At 36.9% G+C, this 24,942-nt stretch overlaps 1 protein-coding gene across 33 annotated transcripts in view; it reads left to right on the top strand.

Moving 5' to 3' along the window:
* The window catches only part of Ptprd (protein tyrosine phosphatase receptor type D), a 2,079,748-nt gene that overhangs the window by 1,968,969 nt on the left and 85,837 nt on the right, over positions 1-24,942 (top strand). For all 33 annotated transcript variants that reach the window (XM_063251000.1, XM_063251078.1, XM_063251071.1 and 30 more), the window contains 2 exons: positions 2,458-2,570; positions 14,325-14,422. In XM_063251000.1, coding sequence (XP_063107070.1) covers positions 2,458-2,570; positions 14,325-14,422 — 211 coding nt within the window. The remainder of the gene's footprint in view (positions 1-2,457; positions 2,571-14,324; positions 14,423-24,942) is intronic.

Here is a 24,942-nt window from a genome sequence, read left to right as displayed (position 1 = left end):
AGATTCCATCTCACCCCATAAGAATGGCTATCACCAATAAATCTGATAGGGCTGTGGTGAAAAAGGAACCCTTCTCCACTCTTGGTGGTAGTATGTACTGGTACAGTACTGTGGCAATCAGTGTGGAGATCCTAAGAAAACTAGCACTAGAAGTAGCATTCTATCCAACTATTCCCCTTCTGGTATCTTCCCAGAAGAATTAAAAATGTCATAGCACAGGGAAATGTATGTACCTGTGTTTATAGCAGCACAGTTTGTAATAACTAAATCTTGGAAACAACCCAAATGTCCACCAAACAAAGAGTGGATAAAAAAGTTGTGATATTTTTATATAATGGAGTACTACTCAGCCATAAAGAAGGATAAAGTTGAGACTTTTATAGGTAAGTGGAGGCAACTTTAGACATATTCATAAGTGAAATAAATCAGACTCATATGTGTAAATATCATATTGTCTCCCTGGCGAGAAACTGAAAAAATAAATAAGGTATAAAATGTTCAGAAGATACTGTGAAATTGAAGAAATTGTTCAAAAGGAAAAAGGAACTAGAATGGGTAAAAGGGAAAGGACCCCGGAGAAAATAGAAAAAATGCCAGTCAGCTTTACTATTAATACATCTTAGTCATTAAAAGGAAGGTTTGTGCTGATATCAACTGGAGAAATGTTTATGCCCATATCTAGTATCCTGATCAACTACTCTAAAGATAACATGTAATATATTAACTATTGTTATTCTCTTACTATCCTGTAATGAAATTTTACCTTTTCTCATTAAAAATAGAAAATTATAAACGCTTGTGAAGCTGGAAATGAGGGAGAAGCCCTTCTATATTGTTGGTAGGAGTATAAACTAGTACAAACCTTATGGAAATAAGAATGGATATTCTCCAAAAAACTAAACGTACAATTCTACTTCACACAGCTATTCCCCATCTAGGTGTCTTCCCAAAAGTTTTAAAATCATCATGTTACATTGATACATGCACCCCATATTCATAGAAGCTCAGTCTTGGAAATGGCCTACCTGCCCATCAAGATACGAGTGAATAATGAAAATGTGATGTGTTTGTAGACAGTGGGGTACTATTCTGCAGAGGGAAAAGCTCTAACCATTTTAGATAAAGGGACACACATCATCACTAATAAGTGAAATAAATCAAGTACAGAAGCTTAAACACTGTGTTTTATCTTACATGAAAAACCCAAAATATAAATAAAGAGTAAGATAAAAAATAGATAATGGAAGTAGGAAAATCTTTCCCAAGTGGGGAGGGATCAAGAAATTGAGGAAGTAAAGAGAGGGGGGAGAAAATGGGCTAAAAAGAAGTGACATAAAAATGGGAATGGAGCTTTTGCAAATGGAAAGAGAACCAAGAGACAGAAGGAGCAGGGAGGAACAGCAGGCATGGGGACAAAACAATTTCGATGTGACGAGTAGATTTACCAGCTTCCCGTGATAACTGTAATCATAATTATATACTGCAGATGTGTACTAATAATATCAAGGATTTCTTTTGTTAAAAGGGGTGTTTAACCTTATTCAGTCTACATGAAGATAGTTGTTTGGGTTTGAAGAAAAACAGAAAGATAAATCTTACGATTTTTTTACTTAGAAATTTAGATTACATTATGACAGTTTAAGCATGTGTATTTAATGAGGTATTTTAAAAACATGATACGAATTCTATGAAAAATCATATTTATAACAAGACACCATTAGTGGTGCACTGACTAATCATCAGGAGAGTTGCACTACCCGTAGGGAGAAATTACTTTTTCTCTGATTGTTCTGTGATTGACTTTCATTAACAAACTATTAACCACAAATTGCTTAACACCACCATAAATAGTCGGCACACTTTTTTTTCCTTTCAATTTGAAAGAGAAATGAGATGTCTTGTGTGGCCCCAATTTTTCTTATAGGTATTAGGATAGCTTATATTTTAGAACTATTATTGGTCTCATGGGAAAATTCAGTGTATCTCCATTTTATAGTCACCAGTTATATATTCTTAAAAAGAAGAAAGGCACAGAAATAGCCTTTTGGCTTGAGGCTAAGTAATCTCTTTAGTAACAACAATGTTAGAATCAGTGACTAGAAATACACTGTCTTATTCTTCACAAGTAGAACTTGTAGATAAGAGACAATTATTGAACAATTTTTGCACATCTTACCAGCACTCCTTTAGAACCAAAAAACAGCGATATTGAATTTATTAATCCTAAAACTGAGGGAACACATTAAGATCATCCACTTACATAAAAATTTTAGACCAGAGGAACTACTGTAGGCCAAGAGAGGAAACCCACCCTGCGTAAGATCATAAACCTAAGTGATTAAAAGGTTTTGAAACTGAACACTTGAGGACTGAACATGATGACTGTTTTTTGAAAGCATATTTTAATTCTTTTCTCATATGTGTTTCAATTCTTAAATTTTAATTTTCTCCCCGTAGGAAGAGAGCAGAGTCTGAGTCTAGAAAGAGCAGTATACCGAACAGTAAGGAGGTTCCCTCACACCATCCGACAGACCCCGTAGAACTGAGGCGCCTTAACTTTCAAACGCCAGGTAAGATGCGTGACCCCTGCGTCCCTAATGCAGCCTTCTCTCAGTTAAATGGCTCAGGTGATGCTGTCTTGAAAGATGAATATATTGGCTTGTTTTGAATCACATTTTTCATCCTGCTTTATTTCAATATTGTTGAGGCTCATCCAAGAATAAGTCTGCAAGAAAATTGTGTTTGTTGTACAAATCTAAAGTAGAGTAGCAAAATTTGGAAGAATTACTGTCTTTGTGAAAATATTTGCCATTTTTATGGACTTAACACAGTTTATTATTTTCAGCGGCCTCAATTGGAGAGATTTTACTTCCTCGTAAAGTGAACGGTGAATAAAAGGATAAATGTATATATCATTCAAAGCATAGCTTTGTTCTATATTTCCCTACTTGTTTCTGTTTATGCTGCTCTGAAATTTTGAAAAAGAGAATGGAGGGACGAAAGAAAAGACAGGAAGGGAGGAAAGAAAAGGAAAAAAGGGAAAATCACATCTGAGAATATTATTTCTACTCCATGTCACCAGTTCAGATTTCTTCCTGGGGAGACACTGGAAGGGACTGAGATACAAACAAATCCGTATTTTTCTTAAAGACCATTAAGTGCATCCACAGAAGAAAAGCACTATACTTCCTCAGGGGATTTTGTATAATATGGATACTCCAAGTCTAAATGTATTTTGCTTTCTTTTAACCAAAATTTGTTTATACCAAACGAGTAACAAGTGACAAATATTAAGCAGAGTTAAAATTGCACAGCCGAGTGACACTACCTTAATAACTTATAATAATGAACATGATAAACAGCTGATACAAGAAATCTTTTAGATAAAAATTTGCTTGTAGTTTTGTGTCCCAAGTTTTTGGCAAGTTTCTTTAGTGTTAAATGAATGTTCTAATTCCCTATGTGATAATACTGCAGATTTATTAAACTGTCCGTTCTCAGTGAATTGCTTATAATTGGAAAGCTGTAATTTATTGTATTTAGCATATTGTCACTTTTTCATATACATTTGTCACGGCAACAAATGTTCAACTGAATGAAAATGTTCAGCATTTTCCAAGTGGCTGCACTGTTCAATCATGATTGTGGATTTTTTTAAAATTCCAATTTAAATGATGTTAGATCTTTAAAATTGTTTTTCAGAAGGCAAAATTAACTTCATAAGTATAAAACATAGAATAAATTTTCAGTTATCCACATACCTTTAATGTACGTTTTTAAGGGCTGAAGAAGAATCCCATAAACTTGTGCATGAAACGTGAACAGATTTGAGTCATTCTCTGGAACCACTGCTGTGCCTGAATACTCTGTGGTGCACTGCTTTCTCGATGCTTCTTGGAGCACCTTAATAAGAAATAACCTAATGTAGTAAATCTGGCTGGTTTACTACGCTTTCAAGTAATACTGACTAATTCAAGCTAAAGCCAACTTCTTATCAGTGGCTCTGGAAATTCATGTATTTCATATGGGTCAACTAAATATATAAAAGACCAAAAGGCCAAAGTAGTTATGTTCAGTATGATTCTTGACCATCCTTGCCTCATCCCCCATCTCACCACATTTAGAAAATAGAGAAGTGATTGTGTTTTTTAGTAGTCCTTGCTGGGCTGCTCTCAGTGCAGCAGTCTGTGTTGGAACCTTGGTCTTCCAGCTCAGCAGAAATACAGTCCAGGAGATGAGTGGAAAGGTAATACAGCTCCAAAAAAGTCAATCGAACTACAGCACTTCATCTCCTGTAGTAACAACAGGCACAGCTTCCAGGCATAAATGGGAAATGGATGGGAGCTATGTAGAAAATATGGTTAAGTGGACAAAAGTGAATGTGATTTCCTCTTCAAGTACTTCTCATTTTTATGGGTAATTTTTTGAATATGGAAAACTCAATAATTTTGTTAAGAATTTCTTTTTCTACTGTATTTGAGAATAGTAGGTCCATGTATAGAAAGAACATGTTAAATTCAAATAAATCACTGGAAAAGAAAATGAATGTTATAATCAAAGTGGCACTCATCACTAGTGATTACTAAAATCACTAATGATTTTACAGAATTAAAATGGGGATAGATATATGTAAGACGGCACCATTTAGCTACTTATCACTAAATAGATAATGGAATAAGTAGACTAATAAATAAAATAGTAGAAAGGGGGGTATAGCAGAGGAAGAGAATAGAAAAGGAGAAATTTCCTAAGCTTCCAACACAGTGGCACCCCGGGAAGCATTGTATTGTGCCCTTTAGCTGCCCTGAGCAATCCACTTAAGCTTGATTTGTTGAAGTCCTCACTTTTCCTCCCAAGCCCTATGGTGTGGCCTGCTGTCCTGAAAATTTGACCAGTTTACAAAGGAAATAAACTCAGCTGTTAATGTGAAATTCACAGAGATGTGACCATTTGCTTCACCTAGCATGGATTCCAGCCAGGGACTGTGAATTAATTATTTGCCACTAGGATAAAAGCAGAAGGTGGGATTGTTAACCAAGTAACCTTTCTCTAATTTTTCTTCTTATTCACAGAGAAGCAAGGGTTTTCTTGCATACTAAAACAAAGTGATCCTTTTTTCAGGTGCTATATACTTGGTGCTTTGATTCTACTTAATTTTTTATTTTGAATTATTTATATTTCACTGTGTGAAATATTTCATATATGTGAGATCTATGACTATATAGTTACTTATCCCCAAACATCACAACAGCTGAGATTATTTAATAATGCTATGCATATGGGGACTTGGACCATTTATTCACGTAGTCTCTTGATGAAGTAAGAAATTTGTGATTTATATACCAGCATCCGAACAGAACTTGCCAGTGAAAGCAAATTGATTCCCATTCCTGATGCGTCTGTTGTGAATGATAAAATTCCAAACAAACATTGCCACTTGAAGTGCAGCCAACCTTTCAGATGCCAAAGGAAGCACATTGCTTAGTTCACTGACTGCATAAATTTTACTTCCTTAAAAAATGTGAATGTAAGATTCATTTACTCTAAGTTATTTATTCTTCATTGAGCGCATATGTTTAGGGAGTCAGATCCTTTTTCTTAATTTGGCCAATGTTCTGAATGTCCTATGATAATATTCTTATAGCTTAACAATACCACAAGCACATTTTGGTCAGGAATAGAGCTGTCCGTTGTTATTCAGCTAAAACACAAAAAGAAAAGAGAGACACCTGCTGTTTTTAGTGTAACCATCTAAATTTATGTGGTTGGGGATACGGGGAGAAATATTCTTTAACACACCTCCAAAATTCTGGGTAAGAATTAAATTCCTCTAAGCTAAGCACTGCACTCCAACATCTGAGCAGGTCAGAAAGCTCCATTTTTCACAATTGGAAGTGCCTCTCCTGAGGATATTGCCCAGGAACATTAACCTGTCTTACCAAAAGTCAAACAGCAGGATATAGCCAAGCTATTGAGAAAAGCTAAGCTATGTTATCTCCCAAGAGAGTAATGGTTTAAATGAATGAGTCAACAGTTGTCAGTATGGAGGATCAGTCATAACTAGAGTGGACTAGGTAATTAGAGAAGCATTGCTAGTCTCACTGAAAACTTTACAAAATCAAAATGGAGACCCAAGTAGATAGATTAGTAACTGTCTTGGTTATTTTTCTCTCATTGCTAAGACAAAATACCTGACACCCAAAATAAAGGAGAGCTTTATTTAGTTTACAGGTTTTGGAGGTTTTAGTCCATACTTAGCTGGCTCCAAGGCAGGGAAGCATGGTACAGGGGCAACCATTCCTGTGGCAACAGGTACCAAAGGCCACAGCAGCAAAAACGGGAAAGCATGCCTCCTTCCCTCCCTTATATTGTATGCTAACTACCCATCTCTGGTGAGTGCAGCCCTCCCACCACCAATCCCAGCACTAGACAGCAGACCAATTACAAATGCTAGACTCAGCTGCCACACCCATGACCACATGAGGCTTTTGGGGGACGTCCAAACACTGAAATAAATGCCATATGCAACTATGTTCATACATATCCTCTTAGACATTTTAAATTTATGTATATAATTCCTGAAGTGATAGAATCTACAGTATGTGAATAGATACACAATTTGCTGGGTTACACTTGACTATATAAAACTGGATTTTCCCAAATTACTCTTCGAGCTTTTACCTCCTTCTAGATATCTGGTGGAATTGATGATATTCTGTTGTATAGATTTCAGAATACACTGATTCCTCCTCAGTAACAGCCATGACTTGTCCTACTTTGCTGTAGCAGTTTGTCCTTGAATAACCGGTACCAAACCCCTATCCATTCTCAGCATTGTTGCTATTTCTGCATGTTAGACACCTTGCAGGGCCCTCACCTGGACACCATTTTAGGGGAGACACATATTACATATATTTTTAAACACTGTGAAAATCCTGTAGCAGAGATTTAATTTCTCTAGCCCAGGTACTCTTTATATATATTATATTTATGATGAAGTTAAATATAATATTTTCAATATATGATGGTATGTAAGAAAGTCAAATAAAACATTGATATATGTTCATATTTATACATCCTCACAAGTGATTTTAAAAATTCTCCATTTTAGAGAAACACACTTTATTTCCAGTACAAAGAAAGCTGTAAGACAGAATGGGGCTGCCATTGTTGCATGGAATGCCAGACACTGCCTTCTCTTTGTCTAGATGTGCCACCTGCCAGGACCTGCTGCCTGGTTCACAACCAGGTCCCCAGTAAAAGCAGTCAAACAAAAACAAAACTATGGTATTTGTGCTTGCACCTTTTTGAAAAAGAGATTTAAGAATTCATCATCAGATGTCACAACATAAAAGCTTCTTTTTCATTCTGTAGTTGACCTTAATATGTTTTGCCCTAAAGCATATATGGATGGTGGGTGATTGATGGCTGGTGAAAAATAAAAATAAACTCATAAAAATAAAATAAACTCGTACCAGATCAGAAGCTGTGATATCAGCAGCAGAAATGTCTGCTCTGCGATGGAGTCAGCTTTGGAAGTTCTGAAGCCTCTCCTTTGATGCATCGATGCTATTAACTTGATCAGTGCTGCCAAAATCCATTTTTATGACTTTTTCATATTTTTTTATATAAGCAATTTGGATACACAACCTAAATGAATCTTTTTTATATATAGTTTGAAAACCGTGATTCATGGGATCAGAATGTTAAATTCCATGGTTTGTTCCAATTCTGCATTTTGAGAAATTCTACATTGAAAATGAGTTTAAATTACCTCATTCGGTGCTCACTTCAGGATGCCCCACAGTAGAGAAAATTTCACCTAATGATGATCCCAATCATGGATCAAATGAAACTGTCATTACTGTTTTACCAAGAAGCAATTATACCTAAAAAAAATCAATATTCTTGTTATCTTTGTTATTAGTTTGTGAGACAAATTATAAGCCTAGTAGAATATTTGTATTTTTATGGTGGCCAAAGTAGTGCATGCATTATGGTAAAGTATGGTAGTGAACCGAGACCCTTTCTCTATCACTGTTACATCAGTTATTTACAGTTTTGAAACAGCTGTTGCCTTTAACTTGCTGGACATTAAGCTTCTCTATAATCCACAATCACACTGTTCTGAAAGGTCAAAACATTTCAAATTTGGGAGCAGTTTGGATATTGACTTTTCAGATTAGGAATATTCAGCCTATATTTAATAAACATTTTCTGTAGGTACTAAAATTTTTTCAAACATACTATAAATAATAAAATAGAGGTAAGAACATTAGAGAAGCAACAAATTTTTAAATCATCTCTCAAATAGCAACTATTATTTTTAACATGTTGCATTTGTACCTTTATTATATATTTTCTTGAAACTTAATGTTTTGGCAAGAAGTAATTCAAAAATAGAGATTTGAATATGAATGCCCTCATCCTGGATCCCAGTAGGTAAAGAGAAATAACTCTAAATGAAGTTGTTATAGTAACACATCATCTTAAATGGTGGATGGCTTATGATATTTGTGTTGTTACATAGATGGCTGTTTTAGTTACTTTTCTTTTTGCTGGGCCATAATACCTGACACCGGATGATAAAGGAGGAAAAGTTTGTTTAGCTTACAGTTCGTAGAGGTTTGTAGAGACATAATCGGCTGGCTCCAAGGCAGTGTGGCACATGGCAGAGGGGCAACAGTTCATGGCAGCGGAAGGCAGAAAAGCAACAAAAGAGAGGGCAAGCCTCTTTCTTTGATACTGTTCTCGACTCAGGCAGTGCCAATCCAAATCAGTGGATCCAGCAATCACCCCACCTTAATTCCAGCACCCTAAATCTCAGCATTTGTACTAGGAATCAATCACACACTCTAGATTCAGTCACCTGAAAAAACCCTGTGACCCCATGAGGCCTTCGGGAGACATCTGAACACAAGCCTTTACAGTGGCCCAGCCTCACAGCCCAACATTACGCACATGTCACCACTCTTCCAGGCAAATGATTTGAGAGACAGCATGATATAATGAGAAGTGCTCTAAATCAGAAGTGACAAGACCTGTGGCCACATCTCCTGCATGACCAAACTTTGCAGATAATTATGTTCTTTGTTTATTCACTTAACCCCTTTGATCTTCATTTTCCTAATTGATAAAATGAATGGGCGTGGGCTATGGAGAGGGAAAGATAAATGAATCCTCAGAGGATGAACCAGTGCAAGAAATATCCACTTTTACATGCTGTCCATTTCCTTGTCTATGCAAGCAGGCAGTCTGTTTCTCAGCATTCTTTGATGGTAATCCAATGGGTACAAAGTTAATATTTTGTTACTTTGAACAGAAGCCTCTATCTAGTCCACTGGGCTTCAAGAAGAGTTGATTCAACAGTAAAATCTGGGAGGTGTCACATCCCAAGCCAGAGGAAACCTGATAAGTCTGGGGCTGGTGGCTTTGCATTGCCACTTGGCAGAGGAAGTGCTGGAGGCAAGTGACTTCCCTTCTGCACAGATCCCTACCTCCCCACCCCAGCCCTCAGGATTATTCTGACTTTGACACTGAGCATTAGTTGCCATTGATCCCATGCTTATTATTAACTTTCACATAAAGAAGTTTTTCTCTTTCCTGAACCTCTCCCAAAAGTATAGGAATAAAAGGGAGCCCTTTACGTCTGCTTGTTGCAAGGAAACGGGATGATCGTATTTTTTTGTCAAAGTGTTTAATATGTAATACCTCATGTCTTCCACTTAGCTTAAAAGCCCCATTCCGTTGGCCACTGGAATGATCTGTGCTTTAGAGGATGAAAACTACCATTCTAGAAATGGTACTTCAGGGAGATACCCAAACAGCATGGAAACATTTTTACTATTCTCGTCTAACCTAAACATGCACATGCCATTTAATTTTTCCAGGCTTTAGAGTTTTCTTGCATAAAATGAAAATGGTAGCATAAGTTATATCTAAGATACTTCTCAGTGTAAAAATGCCATACTTTTAAAGTTTTCCTTCTTAAGAGAAAGCTGCCATGACATTATCTTCACAAATAAGTGCCATATTAAACGCAATCATCATTTTTTTTCCCCTGTAGGCTGAGCAGATTTCAGTGACTGCATTCGTTGTTTGTCAGGTTAGAGCTGTATTTTGTGGATGTGGTAGCTTCAGTATGAGCATTCTGCTCAGATTCACTATGTGCCTTCAAAATACTATTATCAAGAAATAAGAAATGCTGGCAGTGCTGTGGGGCGAAAGGAACCCTTCTTCATTGCTGGTAGGAGTGTAGGCCGGTGCAACCACTATGGAAATCAGTGTGGTGATTCCGCAAAAAAAATTAAACTAGAGGTTCCATTTGACACAGCTATTCCCCTTCTTGGTATCTTTCCCCCCCCAGATTAAAAGCATCATACCACAGTGATATTTACACACCCATGTTTGTAGCAGCATAGTTTGCAATAGCTAAATCTTGGAAACAGCCCCAGTGTACATCAATCCCTGAATGGATAAAGAAGATGTGGAGGGTTTTTATAAAACAAGAGTACTGCTCAGTTATTGAGAAGGATAAGCTTAAGACATTTCTAGCTAAATGAATGCACCTTGAGTCCATACTCTTAAGAGAAATAAATTAAACACATGGAAATATCACATTGTTTCTCTGGTGTGAGAAACAAAAAATTTAAAGAAGGACCAGAATCAATAAGAGATACTGTGAAATAGGAAGAAAATGTTGAAATGGGAAGGGGAACTAAGAAAGGAGGGGGGGGGGGAGAAAAAAAGAAAAGAGTGAAAAATGGCAAGAAAGCTTTTGTAAATAAGGAGGGTAAGAAGTATGGGAAGGAGGGAAAGGAAATGAGAGAAAAAGAACCGATATGTGCAGGTACAAATCCCCGTAAAAAATGCGTTTGCATCATGCATCTGTATCTTTGAATTGATGAGGTCATGGCATTAGCAAGCCTTCATCAGATAACAGTGCTTCAATTCCTTGCTGCTAATAACAGCTAAAGCACTACCACTTGGTAAATGCGGAGTCAACAGGTTCAGGCATATTGTCAGAGAAAAGATCATCTCATTCCCCTACATCCTGATATGATCATTAAATGGGAAACCAAAGGAGTCACAGGCTACCATCTGTCTCCATCACAAATACACATACGACTGAGGCCATTGTTCATTGAATTTTTAAAATACTGGCTTTTAGCTTCTGCATGCAGATAGTCTGAACTAATCCGGTGCACAGCCTACAAAGAGCAGTTTTAAAGTACCTCAGATTCAGGTGTGAAAAATACCGTTCTCATAAAAATAAATTAATTTCTACCTTCTGAGCGCTGGCTGCATAGCTAGACAAAAGACTGAAAAGATAATAGAGCAAGAGCAACTTAGTACTCTAACTTATCTTAGTAGTGTCTCCTTTTTATTTAGAATATAATATATTTGATAGTATCATATCCTATGCTCAACACTGAGTAATAGAAAAGTTTCTGAAACATTGTACAACATTATTTTGAATCTTTTGTGATTGTTTTCTAATATAAGCTAAGGAGTTTCAGATTAGTTTTTCTCCTGGTTTATTACTTAGCATAATTTTTATGTCCATTCAGTCTTTACAAATACATAATGTAACATAATGTGCTGTGTACATGTTTGACAAGCTAAAAATTGCCATTAAGCTTAGCTAATTCAAAAGGTAGACAATTCAACTACATAATAGTTTCTTGTTTTGAGAAATCCTATCAGTGTGTGGTAGAAAGGAGAGTCGTGAAGAAGGGAGTCACTCCAGAACTTATCCAGTTCTGTACTTTTATTTTCCAGATGAAGAGATTGAGGTGCTCATTTTTAATTGATTTGTCTCTCTTCATAGAGCCAAACATAAAACCCATGTGCAGTAATCTGGGCCAGGACTGTGTTTCCTGTGCCGTGCAGTTCCCCCAAGTCTCCCCATTTCAGTGAAACATCCATTCTGCCATTTTTACTTTTCCTAGAAATCTGATGTAATATGGTACATATTGGCAAGCCTTAAATAATGATTTAGTTCTGTGATGGTGTCTTTGCATGTGGTATATATTCTGTTTTAGAAAGAATAAGCACAGATTTGCTTGGATTTCTCTGTAATTGACTTCCAAATAATACTTGCAGACCATGTGCCAGTGCATGCCCAAAGTAAATATGCTGATCACATCTTTGGTTGTTTATTATGGTCTTCTACTGCTGCTATACTAATACTTTTCCCATCTCCAACTGGCTTTACTTTTTGCAGCTTTGAGCAGTAATTCAGTCCCCTACGCCTCCCTGATTGGCTCTGTGTCCTCCCTCTCTAGCCAAACCACCACTCAGTCCATATATGATAATAACTCTCTCCCACGATTCGCTCGAAAAGGTCTAAACATCTTTGTCTCTATTATTTTCTTTGTTAAAGCACTGTAATGATGTCCACACCTGTCCATTCCATTCCCAAATAAGCCTTATGTCTCTTGTGCCTTTGCATTTCATTCTTTTTACTGGGGAGCGCCTCAGCTGGATGAGATCACTTTAATTATCAGGTCTCCGTCACCCACCCACTTCCACACAGAATGGAAACTAATTCAATTCTACCAGCTATACAGAAAAGTTTCAGAAAGAGCTCCAAATTTTGGTCCAAATATGTAGTTAAATCACCAATAAAGAGTTTCTCTTTCTAACCAACTCATTTTTATTGGCCCTCCATTAAAGTTTCAGCTAGCTAGACGCAGACTTCACAGCTATTGATACTAAACCAATACAACTCACAGTACTCTGCTAAGCAGTATCTTTAAGAAGAAAATATCTTTTTATTTACTTTGCCAAAACAGTTGATAATTTGGCATTTGAGATAAAGGAACTCATTTGATGAGGTCCAATTATGACACAATTTCTGAAAAGCCCATAAAGCAATTGCGTGTCATGTGGACTTGATGGTCGTCCCTCTGCAGTCTACACCATCCAAAAGGTTGCCCTGATAGCAGGGTTAACATGGCTTCCAGTTTGAGTTCCTCCCACTAAATGTTTCTACTTTAGAGGCTTCCCTGGGGGCATGCTAGTTCAGATTTCTCTAGCCAGCTGAAATTCATGTTTCTAAGATACGAGTCAGCAATGCTTTCTCATAATTATCTTGCAGAATTAATCAGAGTGAAACAATATGCAAATTCTATGGAAAGTGAGAAAGCAGAAAACACAGGAATTACCAAAACTAACAGTGGATTACTTTTTAACAACGTCTATGGAATCAATATATCTTCAGCTGGCCCACTGAACTATGATGTGTCAGCCCAATCTCTGCTTTCTTTTCCTCCTCCACCTTTGCCCCTTCCTTGTCCTTACACTGTGTGCTCACTCCCCTGAATTCATTTTTCATTAGTGGACAAAGATGCTTACACCTGAAGTAGATTGTAGGTTTACTAGGGGTTGAATGATGGGACCTAGTGGGAAATACCATAGGGTTGTTAATGTGGCCATTTGTAAATGTCCAGGAGTGGGCTGCAACCCCAACCTCTACAATCTGCTACTAGTGGAAACATTTTTGAAGTTGAGTTTGCTGTCTGGTGTGTTGTCAGTGATTATTGTCAGTGAACTGTGGTGCATGTCATTTTTTGTGTCCATGTTTGCATGTGAATGTCAGTCACCTATAGGTTTGTGAAATCTTAAAGCAGTCTTAACCTAGCCCACAATATATGGTGGATCCTGCAAAAACTTGACACAATTTTTACTGTCTTTTGAAAGTTCATCAGAATATCCATTTCATTGTTTTAAACAAATTCACTCCATCATTCACACCATCATTTTCCTTGCAGGTTCAGATGATTCCGGTTACGCCTGTAACCTTCATTCTTCCACTTAGTTTTCCTTGATTATTCATAAGTCATTTTATGTTTCCTATCAAGCTGCTACTCTTTTTCTTTTAGGCCTTTCTATGTGTCTGTTTTCTTAGTTCGCTTTATACCATTAAATTCCACACAATTTCCATTTCACACAGTGCAGGAGAAGGAGTTTGTGATGACATAATAGTCATTACTCAAAGCAGAAGTTGACATTAAGCCTGCCTTTCAGTTTTTCCACTAGCTAACCTCATTGATTCATACCACGGTAACATTTTCTTTTATACTAGGAAGAGTTAGTTTGGGGACTATGCTTGGTGATTTTTCTATTTGGCCACAAAAACCACCCCTCCAGAGCATGTCCTGCTTTGAGTAACCAAACTGTCTGCCTGCCTCCTCACCGAACACACCTCTACTACTCACATCCTTTCAGGCCATTCTAACTTCAGTATCCTCTGTATTTTGGAGGCCTTTAGGTCACTTTCATTGGTTTTCAAATGTATTTCTTCTTTCTTTTTTTACTAGGTATGGCTAGCCATCCCCCAATACCTATCTTGGAACTTGCCGATCACATTGAAAGACTGAAAGCAAATGACAACTTGAAGTTTTCCCAGGAATATGAGGTAATTCACTACACTGACCGCACTTCCAGTACTTACCTTGTACTGCACAGTACTTTTAGTTCTGATAGTTGACAGAACTTTCAGGAGTTGCTGCCCTCTTCTTCTTGATCATATTCTTGAAAGTTAACATCTGCTTTTTCATTTAAATATGACTCAAAATATGATACGAAAATGTCTAATGTGCACCAACTTAAAATGTTTATTGCATTTTTTTTTTTTTTTGTCTTTTTCCTTTTTATCGGTACCGGGGATCAAACTCATGACTGCCTGCTTGCAAGGCAGGCGCTTATGCCACTGAGCTAAATCTCCAGCCCCCTATTGCATTTCTTAATATTTTAATTGCATTTTTAGAGATGTTAGTTTATGTTTGTTCAGTGTTCCTTAATGAGATTGATTTATTATTTTGGCTTTTAGTTCATAAAAAAATTCTGAATTGGTGAGCTTCACAATACATAATATAGCCGCCAAATACATTAATTTATAGTGGGAATTGTCATTGAAAAAGAGATTACAGAAATAAGATTTCTCAATACTCTTTGTTTTACATGGCTCAAAAACTCTGTAATGAAAACACAGGCAGAACTTTATTTTTCAATCTAAAATTATACTAGCACTAATTTTAAGGTGGTACTGCATTTCAGAAAGTTGACTACTTCTGAAGAAGTGGAGAATTGAATACTGTCTTAAAATATCAGAATCTTAAAGGTTCTTTTTGAATTCTCGAAATGTTTCTGTTATGAAAATGAAGTATTTGTGTTATACGTGTGTGTATATGCATGTGTATATTTGAATATTGTGTAATTTTTGAAGCAGGAATTTGCCAAAACTGGATATTTCTGAAACAGGAAGCAATAGTGGAACCAGTTCTTTAATTATTGCTGACTTTATTCTGTTTAAGCATTCAGGAAGCCATCTCAGTTTTGAGAAATTCAAAACTAGATATGGTTCGTGTTATTTTCTCAAATGTTCTAATTTTATTTTTTTCTTCCTTTTCCTCTAGATCTTAGTTGGTCTTTGAAAATTATGTAATACCCTTTAGAACATTTTTGTAGTTCATAGTTTGAGGCTTGAAATTGCAAACTTAATTTTAACAGACAAGATGAGTGATGACTATCTTCTAGGGTAACAGTTAAATGTCAGTTTTCACCAACTAGAATTTTTACAACCCAAATCCAACATTTATTATTGTTACGATTCTTACTATTTTGCTGCATGATTTCTTGTCATGGCTCTGCTCTAAATCTTTTATTTGTGAATATGAGATAAAAATGTGACAACTCAATTGCTTATTACGCTGTTATCGCACCAGCAGTATAACTTTCTACCTTCATAATAATATGTGTTTGCATTACACAAATAATTTCAGATGTATACATCGAATGCAATAACTGGTCTCCTTTGAATATGGGATTTCTCAAGAAATTCTACATGGACAGCTTCTCTAATAACCCTCATTTAGCCATTAGATCACAAGTGCTCCTTAAAAATAGTTATGAACTACATGCTGGCAAGGCTTTCATTTAACAACTCCCCCAATAGCCTAAGCCATTGACATGATAGCCCACACTGGGTCTTCACCATTGGTCATGATGATGACCTGTGATTACAGCTCACTGGGCATGCACTGACTCTACTGTGCCTTAACAGCCATGAAGGAGATACTTAAATGCTATTCTCATTTGTGGTAATAAAATTAAGGCCTCTGTATACTATTTCAGAGCAACAATTTCAAGGATTTTTTCCTATTAACCTCCATATAAATGTGAATGCATTTTGATTGGTTTTTGGAGAAGAAAATGGAAAGAAGACTCATACTGTTTTCAAACACCTAATTATTTTGGCATAATCACGTAAATTAATGTTTGCTAGGACCATACAAGATGTATGAAGCCACGTTTGTCACTCTGGTTCTAAGACTGAAACTGAGGTTAAAAGCATGAAAACTGCTTGTACAGATCCTGAGGTCAAAATAGGGAAAGCAGATTTCCCTCAAAGCACAGAATAATTAGATTGTACAAGAGTTCTCCTTTATTACAAAGGCCATTGCACCGTATCACTGGGTTCAATGACAACTAGAAAAAGAGCCTGAGAAATTATTGTAACACCATCTCTGAAGATCTTTATAAACACTTTCGGTTTTCAGTTCTGACATGAGACTAAAATATTCCTACTAGAATTTAAGTGGTCACAGTTTATAGTGTGACTACTGCAGTGCAGAGAAGAAAGCTCCTCTCTACCCATAAGCTCATAGGACTGTCAAAGTCAATGCATTCGTTGGTGAAACTTCAGACTGAATCAGAATAATACTGCAGATCATGTTAAACAAAATCTTAGTGCTTCAGCATTACTTTAGAAGCCTACTTAAAATTCAAATTCCTGGTCTCAACTCCAGAAATGATGGTTCAGTATGTCAGTCATGGTTTTTAGGAGCCTCCATTTTAAAAGAACATTTTAGGAAAACACTCTGATTACTTCAATTGAAAAATGTCATTGTTTTAGGGTAATGTATTACACAACATGATCTTCATTTCATCATTTCCTGGCAAGTAGATTGCTGCATTTGAGATTCCATGGACAAGAAATCATCACAGTCATCATTAGCTAAACACACTCTATCTACTGTAGTTCAGATTGATTAAGGAACTGTAGCCATAGGACATCCTTAAGCTAAAGGAAAAGAGCTCTTAATTTATCATAAGGCGAGGGCTAAGAGTACAGGGAAACCTTAAGAGCCATCACCCAGATCTGGAAGGCTGTGTCATTTTCCTGACTTCTTCCTGGGAACTGGCGTCATGGTGGTTCTCTGTGCTGACTTCAGTCTTTCTGCTCTGCAGGCCAGCTGCTGTGTGACCCACCCACCCACAGAAAGCATGATTATTTATCATATTTTTATCTACATAGAGGTCCCTAAAGAAAGAGACTAGATTTTTATTGTTAATCAAATGCTGAATGACAGAGAACCCTGGATGGGGAAGGGAAAGCGTGTAATGTAAAGGGCTTCTGAGCTCAGAAGATGAACCAGTAATTATCCGCTGCACTACAGTGCAACAACAGTCCTGTGTTGAATGCAAAGAGAAATAGAAAAGATATTAAGAAACAATACTTCTAAGATGTCTAGTTGACCAAGACAAATATATACATACAAAAATAATCCAAAGTATGCCACGGAATAAATCCTAAAAGCTAATTGCATGTTTCTAGAATTTCCATGAATGTCAGCAGGCGATAGAGAACTAGAGAGGTATGGAAGGGAGGTGTTTATAAGTGCAGTCAAGAAGGGCAGTGAAAGCACACTGTGAAGGGAAGGTTCAGAGACGGCAGGGAAACGATGCTCTGGAAGTTTCATACTCCAGGTGGGGAGTACAAACCAGCACATCAACACCACTTAGTAATTTATAGAAATGCAGAATTTTAGGTCCTTCCCTTGACCTATGGATTTAGAATCTACATTTTAACAGTAATGCCCTGGTAGTTTTTGAACTAGAAGGATATGTGGAGAGGTGGTTCTTAGTAGACTTACGATGGAGCAAACTATTTATGAAAGAGTTGGGTGAAATTAAAGATAAGGAGAGCCAGAAATCATAAAGAGCTTCCAGTGCTATTCTCACTAATGTAAAGGTAAGTTTGCGGTGGCTTCATGGTGGAAAGGATATAGGGTTCAACCTAGACAGATTTGCATTGTGCTTTGCATTCTTTGTATGATTTATCTTTTCATGATTATTTAACTATAAATTTCTCCTTTGTAAAGAATTTTGCTGTGAAAATTAGACAGTATATGTGCACATGTGTATAAACACCACATGTGCACATATAGCAGGAGACCAAGTTAGAAGCCTGGACTTCTTGGTTAAGGAAAGGACTAAAAGCTTTGTTGTAAAGAGATGATTATGCTCATTTATGTTAAAGCTATCAGGTGTTCATAATAAGGTAAAAATTTATGTTTTAAGGTTCTTCGTATTCTCAAGAAATTTGCAAACATAAATGCCAACAAAAAATTACAAAATATAATTCTATGATAAACATGTTTTCATGGTCTGATAAGTGTAAGACAGAGTACATTGTATTGATTAGGTGGTTTCTTAGGGCATTAATATACTATCAGTGTATAAAATGGGGAAAGTAGAACCTGGGGAAAGGAAGAATGATGAGGGGAACAGAAAGTAGTTCTTTTTAGGCACGTGTATGTTCATTTCCTATATGAACAGCACTTTGAGAAGCACAGGTGTTCTGACTTTTGCATACTGTTGCAGCATTTCTTTGCTCTGTAAATGGTATGAAAACAACCTCAGTTATATACATTCTTCCCATTTTTCTAGACAAAATTGAATATGCTGTTTAGTAGATGCGTTTTCCTGTTCCTATTGGTCAAGACTCTTAACACGGGTATCCCAATGGTCATTCATTACCTGAAAACGCTACAAAGCTAGAGAAGTTGTAAAACTGGTGCCTAATTTGGTTGTCAAGACAGTTTCCCACAGAGATACTGAAGTAAATTCTCAAATCTGCGTCATGTAATTTTAGCTCTTCCACATTCCGTGGTCTTAGTTAAGGAAATAACCTGCTTTTAAAACAACCCACAACAAAGTTTATTCCAAGTTTCTGGCAGTCCCTTATAAGTTACTTTTTAAATCATGATTCCCCCTGCTGTGGTAGTTACACAGACATGGCCAGTTGTTAAACATTTGATTTCAGATTTATCAGTGCAAGTTCTCTTGTCCTGTAAACCGTATATAAAAGCTTCTCTGAGCAATCTTTTTGCTGCGATTGGAAAGAAATAACAAACTGTGTTTCATAGAAGTCCCACTTGAAGAACACCTTTGACCTATGTTTTCCTGTTGAAAATCCCCCCCACTTCCGTGCTGCTGTCTGTATGAATGGATTACCTTTGATCTCAGTGCTTACATGTGATCCAGCATTTTTCATCCAAAAGTGCTAAGACTCGTTTCCTACCTCTCTGGCGGCGTTCTTACAACTCCTGTCTCTGCTGACAGTAATGGGGTTCTTATGTGAAACAGTGCAGATACCAGCAGCATCCTGTCCTTTTTTTATTGCAGAATGTGTATTATAACTTTGTTGGGTAAAGATAAATCTTCATAACACTTTAGTGAGACAAGTAAAGGAAAAAAGATAAACTGTTTCCTTAATAAATGAGATCCATTGAGATACTGTTGAGACATGTAGAGACATGAAAAAGCATTGCTTAGATTATATTTTTAAATGTGTAGAACTGAAGAGACCTCAGAGATCATGTGGCTTAATCTTAACATAGAGGTAAGAAACATAGGAAATGAATTACTTTACCCTCAGGGTCACTGATCTACTAGCCTAGAGCCACCAAGATAGGTCGTGTTCTTCTTCACTTACCTAAATCATTTATTCTTTTTGTTATTTTTGCTTATACAGGCTAGGAGTCTTAGTCTCCAGCTAGATCAAAATGACCTACTGAAGATTTCAGTGAAAATATCATAGTGACCAATTTGTGTTGCATGACTGTCCCCTGAAAAAGCTTCGGTTTTTTGCCATATGCTAAGGAAGCACTCCTTTTCTCTGTAAGATAGTATGTCCATTCCCAACAGTAAACATTGTTTTCTCTGTGTCATCAAAGCAGTGACCACAAAAGAAAACATTTCTTCTTCCCCTAGGAACATGCTGCTGGGCTAAGTGGCAGTGTGTGTCAGAGCACATTTCAGGAACAAAGGCACCATTAGTAAACATTCTGTAAACCACTTGTCATATCTGCTTTCGTTTCGTTTATAATTTGTATATGAATTCACAACAGTGGACCTGCCATAGAGCATTATACACACACCAATAAGAAGCTAAGCGACACACACACACATACACATTTTGTTTGTTTTGAATTGTTTTTGTTTTGGGCCAAGCTTTGAATGTACGGGGATTTTCCAGATCTCTCTGATTTTCCTGAAAGGCAAAGTAGTAGGTGACAAAGATCTGTTTTTATCTTTAATGTGAATTTGAAAAGCTGAATCCACAAGGTAAGGCCTCCATTTTTAAGCATTTTTGATATGTGAGCCATAAGAGATTTCTGTTTTATTTTGCATTTTGAATGATTATGGTGGTTTGTATAATAGAATGAAAGAATGATTTCGTCAAAGAAAAAAACATGACAATTTTTCCCTGTCTGACTTGGATAAATCAAGTTGAGGGAAGCGTATGGCTAAATTTAATATTTTAAATCAGAATCTGCAGAAGCTCTCACCTTGGAGGTGGGGGTGAAAAGTCTAACCACTTCAGAAGAACCAAGTGGCCTTTCTGCCTCCCAAATTGGATCCTGACACTTTGTCTGGCCCTCAGGGCCAACTGGATAGAATTGCAGAGTGGCCAAGGGCACAGGGGCTGGAGTCACAGTGCCTCAGTTGAAACCTGGCTCAGGCTCTTCACCTTACACAAATAACAGGGCCTCTTTGTATTTTAGTTTGTTCCTCTCTGCAAAGGAAGTGATCACAGTACTTACTTTATAAAGTCATGTGAAATAAATGAACACATAAATGTTTATCAGAGTCCTTGGTATAAGTGGTCCGTAGTCTTGCTAGCTGTACCTTGTTCCATCACGTGTAGATAGTATCAGTTTTAAGTTGCCCTGCAGTTAAGTGTATTCCTAAGAAAAACAAAAACCATTTATGCTGTTGATATGATTCGAATTTGTCATTAATTTGAAGGTACACATCAATTTCACAGATGTTACAATGTAGGGGAAAATGTATTTCTTAGAGTTAATGAAACCATGAAAATTTTTTGTCAGAGACCAAAGCACTAGGGATTTACTGAAACCAGTATAAGGAAAGAGGAAAAGAAATCTTTTTAGTTTAAACCAACACAGTTAGCGCTTACTGTTTTGCTCCGTGTCACATGCTGGTGCCAGGCTGTGTCATGACTACTGTTGGTGACATATTTTGGCTCCTCTGTATGCTGCTGGCCATGTGGCAATAGGCTCTCCACTGGACCCACAGCAGATGATTAACCAAAGTGTGTGTCTGGATCAATTTCTAACTAAATTTACAGTTTAGAGAGACTCTTTGTTGTCATCAAAATTGCTCATACCAGCAGCAGAAGCAAATACAACAAAGAGTGTCTTTCCGTTAAAACAGCCACTCTTCTCTGTCCACATCCCACATCCTCTGTCAGCAGTGAAGCCTGATTTTCAGGCTTTTTTCCCCAGAAAATAGACTGTTATTATCTTTATACTGTGCAGAAGCAAATGTATTTTAATTCAGACCCCTCAAATTTAACTCTAAAGTACCTACTGATTAAACTCCCAGTGTAGCTTTTAGAGTAGAGATGGGTTGGCAATCTGAGAAGATGCTCTCTTTATTCCACAGCTAAGGGCCAGCCTCGCCAAGTAAGATAGCAAGGTACAAAGAGTCCATTCCCAGCTGGCTGCTGATCTGCAACTTGTAAACAAATCTAGTAGGGGACATGCACACGCACACACACACGCACACATGCACACATGCACACACACTCTCAGAGCAGCTCACCTTAGAAGCAACACTACATCCAAAATAAGCATATTTATGTGTGTTTTTAATCTTTGTATTTTGCTGAATTTCTGTGGCTATTAGAATTCAAAACTGTAGCCAATTTCTTAAGTTTCAAAGATTGTTTCTGTTGAGACTTTTTAAATGTTTGTTCTTTCATGCACTTTTTTTTTAAACCTCAGATTTTCTTTTCCTGACAGTATTAAACTTCTGTTTTTCATGCTTGAGCCTCTTTTTTTTTTTTCCTTTTCTTTTCTCCCCCCACTCCAGAATTGTACTCATCTTGGGGTAATCCCACATAAACCTAGTTTTCTATTTCTCAATCCTTGATTCCTATGGACTCCCTATTTCTAACTGACCTATGACCACTGCTGAGCATTGACCAAAACGTCTTTCCAGCTGCTCCCACGTGGAGCTCAAAGACCTCATGAAACAATCCTGAAGTTCTGCAATTCCAAAGCAAGATTTGAGCTATGAAAGAACATTACAGCAAGATATAGAAAAGACACTGGGTTTTCAGCTTCATTTTGATTTGAAAGTGAAGTTAGAATTTTAGGGCTATAGTGGTAAATGTGTATTTAATGAAGCCTGATGGCAGGTGCTGGAAAAGTCTTTGAAATCAATTTGTTCATATTTTCACTCAACCAGGTAGTAGCTATGTAACTTAACCCTGAGCTGTTTACATCACTTTATTTTGGTGCTTGCTTGTTTCAAATGAAATGATGGGTGTGTAATCATGAATTTGTAACGGAGGTGAATGTATGTGAAGCAACTAACCTCTTGCTCTCTGTATATAGTATAGAAATGCCTCTTGTTTCGTAGACCTCAATACTCATGGCTTGTTAGTCACTTGATAGCATTAATTTCTTTTCCTAAGTTATATTTTCCTTCTGGAATATTCCCTTCTTATTTTTACAAGACAGAACTCTGTGGAAGTAGGAAAAGGTAACACGTGACAAGGGTGAAGGGTGACTGTGGTGGCTGCTGAGTTTGTTTCTTAATTTTTCATATATTGTCATTTCTGGGAATTATTAAAAAGCCCAGGGAAAGAAGTAGAAAAGAACTCATTTTTATTGATGAGTAGAAACTATTATGGTTTGTCTGCAATGAATTTTAATGCCCCTGGACACATCATTTAATTCCCCTGATCTTGGCTTCTTTGTTTGTAAGAAGAGTAATTTGAATGACTTCATTGTTTGACAAACTTTTACTGGAGCACAAAAAATGACTCAAGAAATCAGTTCTATCCCTGCAAGATTCACCCTTCTCCTGGGAGAAATAGACAGAACCAAGCCCTAACTGTAAATGGATGTTGGAAGTAGCAGAGTATTGAGGAGAGTCTTCCTGAGAGCATCCACTTGCTAGAAATACAAAAATACATGCAGGAGATGGGTATGCAAAATCCTAGCAGTGAGAAGCCTGGCTTGTGCAAGGAACCTAGCCTGGTATGTGGCTCTCACTCCAACATCACAGTAATGATGCTGAGGCATGAAGAGTAGAAAGGTGGCCACACCCTTGGAGACTCATGATGCTAGGTTACAGAGTCTGCATTGGGTGATCCCAAAAGAATGCTCAAATCATGGAAATTACTTCCTACCTCTGCTGCTAAAGCTGCAAGCACCCAGAGGAATGACTGAGTACATCCATGTTTATATTTCTTCTCAGAATTAACTTTTGGGGAGAATTTTCACACAGCTATCACAATGTGGTGGCATTTGGATGCAGAAAACCTTTTGCTCCATTAAATCACAAGGATGGTTTTGCTTATTCATGTATTTCTTTTTAAATTTGAAAAAGGGGAGCAGCTTTATTACTTGGCATAGTTTCTTTTCTTTTTGAAAAAAATAATTTTTGGGCACATCACCATGCTTGGAGAGTAGAGAAAGGATGAAAAACAAGGGTATAAGCATTGGGACATTATGGGAATTTTCAGATTTGGCTATCCTTTGGGAAGTATTAGTCTCTTAATCATCACAGATGCAGCAATTGGAGTATTTGGTTTTCACTAAGAAGTTCATGCATGCAGCACAATCAGAACTTAATTATTTCTCACTTGCTGAGTAAGTTTCCTTAATAGCAAGCATTCATCAGTCCTCCAGACTCCAGCCAGAGGTTCACGGAGACCTTTGATTTGATTCATTCTTCTCCTTTTTTTCCTTTCCTGTCCCCTCCTTCCTTCCTTCCCAGCACTCCTTTCTTTTCTTGCAAGTTTTAAGAATTTTTTTTCCATTTGCTTTTCTTTGGTATTAAAATACACAATAATTTAATATTATGATAGTAATACACTTTCTACAGAGCTTCAAAATATACTTAGTGCTTTGCAAGTATAATAAGATAGCAAACTTAGCATTCACCATGGGTCACAAACTTTTTGAAATACATCTCATATGTTAACTCAATTCAGTTTTTCTTTGTAGGTACTATCCATGTATGATCGTGATGAACATTTTAGTGCTTTCCGTGATAACTGCAAATGCATGCCATTGGCTCACAGCTACTGATATAAGAACAGATACTGAGCCACAGCAAAATTAATTAACTTGCTCAAAATCAAATAGCCAATAAATGACAGAGCCTGGGATATGAAGTCAACTTGGTTTGGTGTCTGGGTCGTACTGTAGCCACTGTAGTTACCTCTGGTAATTGAGTTCCTTGCATAATAATTTTCACTGTGAACAAGTTTTATGCCATTAACTTTACTTTGGTGATCTCAAAATAGTCACAAGACCCTAGATAAGGCACATTGTCCATTTTTCTGGTTGATATCATTTTATTTTTGTTTTTCAGTGTCAGAGATATTCTTTGATCAATAACAATGGCAAAATTATTTTTTTTTAACTAAGAATCTTTAGACTCAGTATCTAGTTTCACGTCCTTGTTTCTTTTAAAAAAAAATTAGTAGATTTAGGGTGGGCATAGCAAGTTTAAAACCCTGGATTCAATCTCTAGCAGTAAAAAGAGATGGAGAAGGGGCAGTGGAGTAGGAGGAAGAGAGAATAAAATAGCAAGTTTGAGGATGGG

This window comes from Cavia porcellus, unplaced genomic scaffold (assembly GCF_034190915.1).
Source record: "Cavia porcellus strain 051 isolate PalLab524CR breed Dunkin Hartley unplaced genomic scaffold, mCavPor4.1 scaffold_1, whole genome shotgun sequence".
Taxonomy (NCBI): domain Eukaryota; kingdom Metazoa; phylum Chordata; class Mammalia; order Rodentia; family Caviidae; genus Cavia; species Cavia porcellus.
Note: the sequence above shows the minus strand (reverse complement) of the source record. Positions and strands in the feature narration are given on the sequence as shown.